This window comes from Acipenser ruthenus, chromosome 6 (genome assembly GCF_902713425.1).
Source record: "Acipenser ruthenus chromosome 6, fAciRut3.2 maternal haplotype, whole genome shotgun sequence".
Taxonomy (NCBI): domain Eukaryota; kingdom Metazoa; phylum Chordata; class Actinopteri; order Acipenseriformes; family Acipenseridae; genus Acipenser; species Acipenser ruthenus.
In genome coordinates this window covers 50,767,497-50,778,029 of record NC_081194.1, presented here as the reverse complement: position 1 = coordinate 50,778,029, position 10,533 = coordinate 50,767,497, and the positions used below count along the sequence as shown (strand labels likewise).

The following is a 10,533-nucleotide window of genomic DNA, read 5'->3' as shown; positions in this document are numbered from 1 at the left end:
CTCCTAGGTCTTTTTCATAGATTCCTTCTTCAATTTCAGTATCTCCCATATGATATTTATAATGCACATTTGTATTGCCTGCAAGCAGTACCTTATACTTATCTCTATTAAATATAATTTGCCATGTGTCTGCCCAGTTATGAATGCTGTCTAGATCATTTTGAATGACCTTTGCTGCTGCAATGGTGTTTGCCACTCCTATTTTTGTGTTGTCTGCAAATTTAACAAGTCTGCTTACTATACCAGAATCTAAGTCATTAATGTAGATTAGGATGAGCAGAGGACATAATACTGATCCCTGTGGTACACCACTGGTTACCTTGCTCCATTCTGAGGTTTCTCCCCTAATCAGTACTTTCTGTTTTCTACATGTTAACCACTCCCTAATCCACGTGCATGCATTTCCTTTAATCCCTACTGCATTCAGTTTGAGAATTAATCTTTTATGCATGTTGTCAAAAGCTTTCTGGAAATCTAAATAAACCATATCAATTTACTAGCATTATACATACATCATTTAGATAAAAATAGGATGAATAAAAAAAAAATGCATATAGGGGGTACAAATGTTTGCTGGTGGGAACAAATAGTCTTTCCCCTGGGGGAATTGATATTCGTTTACATCAGCAGTACGTTAAAAGCCAAGTGAAGGCAGAATTAGAGAAAAATATTCTAACCTTATATTGGAACATCAGAACCCCAAACCACTCAGAATGATTGAAAACTCCATACAATAGTAAGAAAAATGTATGAAAATAAAATATGTGAAGCTACTCTTTTAATGCTTCTTGATTAGTTTTACCTTGAATGTGTTATTCTTATAATAAAAAATTATGTTTATCTATGACAGACTGGGCAACTCAGGTCTTATACCAGATTTTACAGGTATAATGAAGTAGCTACTTGCTAAAGGACCTTGATGGAGGTTTAGTTGGTTCAAAGACCTGTTCTGGAAGGGCCAGATTTGTCCTTCCCTAAACTATGAATACATTTGGCTGTGAACTGCCACATCAACAGCAGCTCTTTATTGGATCAGTTTCTCCAACTGAATTCACCTGCATTGAATCAGAACAGCTCACCGGAAACCTGAACTGAAAATGAAGCAAACAAATTATTGTGATGAAATCAAATTGAAATTCAATTATGTCACGTTCCACTTTCCCCCTACCCTTGGGTGAGCCAACGGCCTATTAAACCCCAGGATGTAGCGCATCATTATTAAAATGTTCTGAACCACGTGGATCTTGCAAACATGGCAGTTTAAAAGCCCTGAAGCAGTTAGCTGTAAAATAACTACAACATTTCATAGGCAGTAGGCACTTGTGAAGTCCACAGAATATACAGGGGTATTCATATACAATGCACATGATAAACAAAAAATATATATTACAGGACCCAGTAGAGTGGCCTCTCCTCACACCTTATTTTAAAACACAGCCCTTTCAGCTATGTATTTTTGTGTTCCCTGAAAAACGGACAAGGGTTGGAATGGGCCAAAATGAAATAATCAGATATGCATCACACACATTTAACCGTCACTGAAGTCAATTTTATAGGGTTGGATATGCGAGTGCTGACTGTACTACCATTTTGTGGGTGGGGTGGGGTACAGGAAAATTATGTATATTATTACAAAAAATAGTACAATGTTCAGTTGGCTTTTTTGGAGGGTAAAGTTAGATGATTACCTCTTCACTCAAGGACATGAAATTGATGTAATTTCTTACTACATTTATGTTGCTTATTGTTTTTCTAAGAGTACTTGCGTTATTCTGCTGTTTCACAAATTTCTCCCCATCTCTGTGGATAAATCTTTAAATCTTCAGGCATTGTTGTTTGTTTTTGGTATTGACAAGTGTTTTGTTTATGTACTGATGGTAGAGCTTGTTTTTAAAAACTGAGGTTAGCAGTTTTATCATCAATCCTAAAGAAATGGGGAAACCTCCCAGTAGATAACCACTCATATATTCAACTGGTGACTGATGAGGAAGATGACAACTGCAGGAGTGTGCCATTTGAAGGAAATTAATCAAAACATACAGTAAACCAAACACTGAATTTGGGTGGTGAGCAAGCTGTGTAGACCAAAACAATGCACAGGGAGATACACAGAATTGATTATTTATCATCAAGTGCTGAAGGACACTTGATTAGAAACCAGTATTACCATTCTACAGGGCTTTTATTTCTGACAGGCAACAAAGCTTTTTGTGGGTATTCAACCAACTAGTCATTGCTTTTGCAATCTGGTCATCATGTAAATGCTGCATGTTATTGTTAAATAATGTATTGCAAACAGTAGTATTAAATACTTGTATCATCCAATTTCAGAATGCTGTTCTCATCGCTAGACAAACTGCTTTTTGTGTTTTGAAAAGCAAATATTAAGGACAATCGTTTTTGTTTAGATATTTGTGAGATACAGATGGTATTGTCGGAACATGTCCGTATAAATAATTTCCTGTTGTGTTTATTTCAGTAGTAAGACGATGAACGATCAATGCATTCAGTACAATCGGTGCATATCATGCCAGGGGGTGAGGGCGATTTTGTATTTTCAGGTCATTTTTTTTTTTTTTTTTTACAACCAAAAAAGTTGCATGCACAGTATTATCATTAAGGTGCTTTGCATCACAGATAGTGCTTATTTCAACATGACAAAATGCATTGGCCACAAATATAACACTATTCAAACATGTTCTGAACTGTTTTCCCTTTAATTGGATAACAAAAGTGTGTTAAATATGTAATTGATTGCTCCGCAAGTCTTGGCCATGATCACTACCAGACACTATCTTGGTAGAGGGAATAAGGGGCCGGGTGTTCTCCATGCCCCGCCCATGATGCATCCAGATCAGAATCTCAAGCTCTATACTGCTGCTGGAATATTCTATTCAAACAGATGCATTTAGCCTCAGTAAAAACTACAGCAGAATTTAAAAACACATTGGGATTGGAGGGAGTTCCTACGTCTGTCACACAGCAACTTTAAATCATCACTTTAAAAATGGTCACACTGCCATTGCGTTTATTATCCCAATTTACATTACTGTTCATTTCTTTCAGTAGCACGCCAATATAAATTTCGACAACAGTTTCTATAGTTACCAAACTAATAAACAACTTTTAGAGAGGAATGGCGAAACCAGATGAAAACTACAGACTCATCCATGCAAGTGTCACTTTGGGTGAAACGAAACCAACTAAACCTTTACATTCCATTCAAATTAAACATACAAAACTAAATCCAAACAGTTTTACATTGTGATAAATGGATTCATTGAGTACAGGGAAGAAAGACATTGTCATCTCTAGACCAGAAAGGGTTAAAACAAAACACCTTGTGACTTGACAAAGTTTCTGATACTTTTACCTAATCATAAAAGTAGCACAAATGAACCACTGTGGTACATGTCCAAAATCTTATTTTATATTTTATGATATCTCATTGTCTTCTCAAAACACACATGATTCAGCAAGGTTGTACTCGAGCTGCTCAGTGGATAAACAGAAAAAATGACTCATTAAATTGTTTTTACAGTTTATTGTACAATATAAAACTACAAAAGACTGCTCAAATTTCATGTACATCTGTTCCATTTTTTTTGTACTACAGTCCATACCTTGTGAATACAGTAATCTGACCACCCCACCCCCACCCAGATGAATATGTTGGTAATATTGCATAGAAAAAAGGCACAGCTCCAGGGTCTGTGAAACAAATACAGCATTCTTTCAAAACAGCAGACAAACCCCCCCCCGATCCGACACACAAGTTCACACAACCACCTTCCTTTTTCCAGCTTATGACTAGAAACTGTGTACATAAAAGTATACTAGCATAACCCTTTTTATATACAAGTAATCAATGCTTTAAAACTGAAGCTCTTGATTTGTAAGCTTGGAGGTGTGTGGAAAGGGTGAACAATAAATCAATCAGACAGAAAAAACATGGCTTCCACCTCCTTTCAATACAAAATATTCATTTCTGCAGGAGTACATTCCTACCATACATTCTGGACACATTACAATCCACATGTTCGCTTCACAAAAAAATAAATATATTTACACAGAAAATAAAGAATAAATAACTTAATGAAAACAAAAATCACTTCAAAACCAAGGTTCTTTTTATTTGCAGGTGTCCCGTCTGCTCTCTCCATGTCATTTCATAATTGTTCAATTTACTTCTGTACAATAAATATTAGTTCCCCCACCCCCTTAATATATTACTTCTCCCCAGGCGTACTTCTGTATTCTCAAATGGCTGCACTGCAACTGCCCTTGATAAGGTCATTATCTATATGATGCAACCCCTCCAACAGAGTTAAATGCACATCATAAAACAGAAGAATAAATTACATAAAAGTATAAGAAAATGTGCTGCATCATGCGTTGGTTTATGTTTTGGTTTGGTTTTTTTTAACGTCAGTTTCGTTTTAAGAGGAGCGAAGCAGTTTTCTGACAGATACAAATTGATCTGCAATGCTACTGCCCTTCTGGCCTGTGGTAATCTTTATTAGCATTCACTTCAAAAGCACCCAAGAGCAGATGGGAAGACGTGATATTTGTGCAGGCTGGTTGCGAGAACCCTATGGTCAGCAGGAAAAAAATAAAAATACAAAACCATATAACTCTGAAAAGGCATTTTTGTCTAGTGTACTTGAAGTATATATAGAAACTTAAAGATAACCACTTTATACTGTGCTGACTTTTTTTTTTGTTAAAAATCATTCCTCTACATACAGTAAAAAAAAAAAAAATGGATCACATCTCAGATTGCTGCCTTTATAATGCACCTCCTCTGAGACACAGCTATATTTAATGTAGATGGCATGTGCAGAGGGGCCTTTGAGAGGGTGTGGTGTAAATGTGGGGTTTCCACATCAGCTGATCAGATTGGTTTTCAGGACTTTTTTTAGGCTGTAGCTGAGAATTCACATTTTAGGGTAAAGTATTACAGAGCTTAGAGGAATGAAAGGTAAAACAGCATTTGCAAACTATGAATGTGTCAGTTTAAGCATAAAAAATATTTTCCTGTGAATGGTCCCAAATAAGTCTACCAACACTGGCTTTCTATACACCAACTGAATACATGCCAGTCCCCTTTATGTGCTACCTTGTGTGAGATATCCTTTACAAATCCCTGCTTAAAGTGGTTCTTGAAAAACTTTAGCATGTCCCCTTTTTAAAAAAAATTGCAGTACGGACAAAGAATTAAGACCCCCAATCGAGAAAAAAAAAAAAAACATAAAACAGGAAAAAGGTGCAATTTAACTGCAGAAACAAATATCTTCGCGTTCTTTCATCATGGTGACTTTTCTAAAATCTGTGCAATTAGTTAAAATGCCAGTTTTCCATAAAATAAGACCGAACCAAAAATGTATCTGTGACAAGGAGAGAGCAGGGAAAAAAAATAAAAGGGATGGCGTAAAACATTATACAATAAAAAAATTCAAAATAAATTATAGAAGTCATTACTAAAATAAGCCATATGCACTTTCAACAATAAGCTGTAACTCTGCACACAAACAGCTAAAAAAAAAGTACCATTAAAAAGCTACACATGCCATAGTAATTTGGCAACAGCCATGATACGTTGCAATAGTTTCTATACTTAAAAACCAAAACATACAAGACAATGAATTAAAATATGCTTTTGGTGCAATTAGGCTTTTGAGAAGAAAAGTGGTAGATTCCAGGAAAAACTTGCATAGAAACCTGTATACCGCTGGTAAAATAAAAGAAAAGAAAAGAAAAGAAAAATCAAGTTTTGTTTTGAAATTGTAAAGCAGTTACAATCACTTAAACAAGTTACCAGTCATGTTACAAATGCCAAGTGATGTCATGTTGCTGGCTCCGGATTCAGGAGTGATGTCATGTTGCTGGCTCCAGATTCAGGAGTGATGTCATGTTGCTGGCTCTGCATTCAGGAGTGATGTCAGGTTACATACAGTCCATCAACTTCTATTTTCTTCATGTGAGAAATGGGATTCATGGACGTGATATTTAGACATACTGTACTTTTGTTTTAAAACACTGTCTAACACAGAGAATTATGTGCTTTAAGAAAGCTTAGGTTGAATGACACTGGAAGAACAAATGTTTTTTCTTGTATACTGCCCACATTAGGAATGTCAAGCAAGTCATATACTGTATAGCTGTAGAATGAAGACCACTTAAACAATATTTTTTTTGTATTACAATCAGAGTAGGAACATATTTTAAATTCTGAAAATAATTCAAATTGTTTCACTGCCGCAACCACATGATGCATTCGCATGTATTTTTATTTTTTTTCAGTCACTGTCTGCATCTTCAATTGAAAACTTAATGTAAGTAAACACGTTTTCTGGCCTTTCAACAAGAAAAATCAACCATTTCCTTTCTAATTTTAAAGCACAAAATGTCTTTAGCGGGTACTCGAATATATTAATACACAAATAAAATATTCAAAAATGTTAGCCAATCAATGCGTTTGAAAGTAATAGATCATTTAAGCCTTCCTTTAGTGGCTCTGGGTACTGAAAATCTTAGGTTTTCTGATTTCTCTCTTATCTAGATTAGTTTGTCACAGTGAGTGGTTAGCAAGAAAATGTATTGCCCATTTAGTAATACACAAACTTGAATTCTGCAGTTGTAGTTCACAATGGATTAATGTGTGAACCCTCTACTGAAATACCCTCACCTTCCCTAAAGCACATGTATTTACATCCAGTAAACTTATATTGCAGACTCGTTTGATCCAGTACTTGCATTATTCACATATAAAAACGCCATAATATTTGTATAAAAGTACAAGTCCATCTTGTATGTTTGAAGTACACAGGACGTCTTTGAGCATGTCCTGTCAAAATAGCTACTTCGAGTAGAAAACTTTTTTTTTTTTTTCCTTTTAGAAAACAATACCATCAAATTGCAGAATTAGAATTTGTACAAAAATAGAAAATACATTTGGGCAGCAGTTTTTAAACAGCTGTGTACAGTTAGATAATGCTGATAAGCACAGATCTGATAAATCAAAATGGGCCTTCTTAAAAATGTCCAGGTAAGAAAACACAAAAACCAAAACCGAAATCTAAATCTGAATTCTCTCATAATTTACCATTATTGAAAACAGAATCAACTGTACATGCAATTCAACTTTCTCTGTATATTCTTTGTGCTTAGTATTTTAAAAGTCCGGTCTTTGCACCAGAACATAACTGTTTGTGGGAATTGTTGTGTTTTCTACAAGTAGACATGTCTCGCAATGAAGATTTAAAATGGAAAATAAATTACACAGAACCAGAATTTACAAAGTGGTCATACACAGATGAAGGCACTCAAATTCTGCTAAAAGCCTAGTGTGATCCTCATTTTCTTTTTAGGCAAGCAAGGAAACATGCACAGTGTTGTACTGGGTGTCATTATCACCACTATAAAAAAAAAAAAAAAAAACTATACAAATACAAAAGTAAAGGCTTCTTGAATATTAGTTTTTTTCTGATCAAGAGCCAACAAGTACTTCCATTATGTGGTCGAGTTCTGCAAGGTCCATTTTGAAAGGCTGATTTGGGGTGACTGGTTGATTGTTATAAGGAGATAAGGTTTTGAGGAGATCGTCTGCTGTTACGGGGGCTATTTTGGAGGTGGTCCCCGTAGTGGTCGTGCATGGGTCAAAATCATACATAGAGGTGTCAATATCAGCAAACAGGATGTCGTCCAGGGCAAGGTCTGTAAGGAAACCAGAGGAAGTCGTAATCTCAAAGTTACTCGGGGACGTCGAGTCTATTAGCCTGGATTCTGCGACTGCTGATGTTTTGCTCTCCTGCTGCGTGACCAGTCCCTCAAACTTTTGGCTACAGACCTTGGTCTCAAGGTCTTTAGAGATCAATACAGTTGGTGGCAACGGCGGTGGCATTTGGGGAGCTGTCGCTGTCACTGCTGCGGTCGCAGGGGAGGTAGATGTTGGACAAAGCTCCTCTATTTCATCCAAGGCTGAGGAAAAGCTGTCTTTAATAGCCACTAGTGGGGGTGGTGGAGGTGGTTTGGTAGGCCCATCGTGCTGGGGTTGGGGAGTCAGACTTGTAGGGCTAGGTGAAGTGCAAAAAGAAGTAGCATCATCCTCCAGGAGAGAGGCAGGGGTGAGGCAGGACTCTAGTGGTGTAGTGCTTGTTAAAGCAGAGGGCTGGGCCGGCTGGGCTGATAGGCTGAAGGCTGGCTGGACCTCCCGGTAGCCCTCGTCAAGTGGGTCGTCTTGCGGCTGGGAGGCGGCGAAGAACATGGGCCGCGGGCTGCCCTCCTGTTTCAGCTCCTCCTGGATGCGCCGCAGCATGTTGTTGATGAGCACACGCTTCTGCAGGCTGGGCTCCGTCAGGGCCCGGTGGTTGTACAGCTTCATGAGGGAGATGTTGAAGACGGTCTGCCGCTGCAGGGTGTAGGACACCTTCGAGGGGCCGCCCCCCGCCGATGTCGCTTTGCCTTCCAGCCCGTCTTCATGCTCGTCAAGCTTCCGCTTTGCCCCTTTACCCAACATATATCTGCAAGAGAACAATACAAAGCAAGGACGGTTACATTTTTAGATCAGAAACAGCGGGCAGTGTTTTTACTTTGCTGGAACTGCATAGGCTTGTCACACTTTGCAGTATTGGCTGTTCATAAGAATAAGTGCAGAGTTGATCTTGAACTGTAGAATACTACACTAACTTTAATAGGAAATAACATGTGTTTTGTTCAGCCCTCTAGTCTAGGTCACTATACCAAAGCATGAGTATGCACACTATACACAGATCTATTTTAAACCCAGTGTACCTACTGTATACAAGCTCTCTCAATGAATTCTACTCTAAATGTTGCTGCAGTAGGTAAAAGGAGGGTTTGCAGAAGCATCCAGACACAGTTTATGTCAGAGTGCAGGACCGTAAGGAAGCAGACATCTGTTCTCATTCTTTAGAATATGCCTGTTTCGAATTTATATCAGCTTCAACAAAATGGAGACTACATCTCTTCCCCTAGTTCATACAGTACATTCCCCACATATGGTATAATTTTGGCTTCTGATTTTCAGCCTTTCTTGCTTGCGTAATTTAAAGCTATATTACAGTTAGACAGTGTTTACATGCTCGTATAACTTAAAACAGAATTGCAAATTGTGGCGAAATGTAAAGAAAATGGCTAAACACACAGAAAAATATGCCTGTGACCATAAGGACTTTGTTGTGGTAGACAAGGAAAGAAAGTACAATTGAAGTGTGCAAGTACTGTCAAGTTAATATTGTGAAAAAAAAATAAAAATGCCTACGAATTTTGGAAAGTAATCGAAAACAATAATTTCATACAGTGTATCAAAAATGAAAGCCTGAAATGACACGATTTACATAACTCAAAAATAGCTAAAAAAAAAAGCACCGAAAAATGAAATGAATAAAAACTGAAAAACAGAAGCCCTAATTAAATGATGAAATTTATGTAAATCAGAAAATGTTAAAGAAAACAAATCAAGGCTCAATAGTTTGTAATCTTTAGTGTATCTTATGTAACACTATGGGGCAACATTATTAAATATTACTTGTAATTTTAGATACTACCAATTTTTAGTTTTATTTCATTTGTTTATTTATGTTAAAGTCATATTTTGCCAACATAAAAAAAAAAGTAAGACATGAGTGAGGAAGATTTTATTTCAAATAGTGTTCCGTGGTATATCATGATACCAAAAATCCTACGATACCTAATATCGGCGTAAAATCAAAATATCGGTTTTTCGATATCGTGGGTTTTTTTTTGTGGAGCTTTTAAAAACAATATGAACTAAGGTTACTCATTTCCGCTTAGCAGAAATGACCAACCCTGTGCATTCTGGGAAAATTAAATTACTGCAGCAGTCATGGCGAATGCCAGAAAGAGAACCTTGATGCGGAAATATTTTGGATTTCAGCCAGATGACAACAATCTAGTTGATGGCGGACAGTCAAAATGTCAAAAGTGTTTTATGAAGTGAAAAACAAAAAGGAGGAAATGCCACCAATTTACTGAAACATCTTTCAGATCGCCACCCCAGTCTCTTTGCCGAAGTTTACTTTGACTGTAGTTTCTTCCATTCTTTTAGTTTAAGAGCATATTACTTATAAAAAGTCACAGCAAAGATAACACATAAAACAGTGCATTTCCAAGAAAGTGCAAAAATATGAAATTTGCCGACATGTCAGTAAAACTCTACCGCATGTCCAAAATGTTAGCAACATTTTTATATTTTCTTTGGATTTTGTGTTAATCTGTATTTTATGTGCATGTATGGTGATAGTTGTGAAAATCCTGTGATTTGAATTACATGCATGAGCCGTGGAAAGACCACAATGAATACAGACTTCACTGCCAGCATATGAGTTTCCCCAACAGGATCAATTTATTATTATTTATTTCTTAGCAGACGCCCTTATCCTGTCCTGTCTCTGTTCCGCTCTGAATGGCTAGTACTGTAGTATCACGATCACTTTCACCCTGTTCTGACATTGTTGACTTGAAGCAGTGCTAGAATGCTCTCATTCGTTT

General features: G+C 37.0%; 1 protein-coding gene across 4 annotated transcripts in view; it reads right to left on the bottom strand.

Moving 5' to 3' along the window:
- Nucleotides 1–3,529: 3,529 nt before the first annotated feature.
- Nucleotides 3,530–10,533, bottom strand: part of LOC117410563 (SERTA domain-containing protein 2-like) — a 54,825-nt gene continuing 47,821 nt past the window's right edge. For all 4 annotated transcript variants that reach the window (XM_059025467.1, XM_034017186.3, XM_034017187.3 and 1 more), the window contains one exon: nucleotides 3,530–8,522. In XM_059025467.1, coding sequence (XP_058881450.1) covers nucleotides 7,490–8,518 — 1,029 coding nt within the window. In that variant the 5' untranslated portion in view covers nucleotides 8,519–8,522 and the 3' untranslated portion in view covers nucleotides 3,530–7,489. The remainder of the gene's footprint in view (nucleotides 8,523–10,533) is intronic.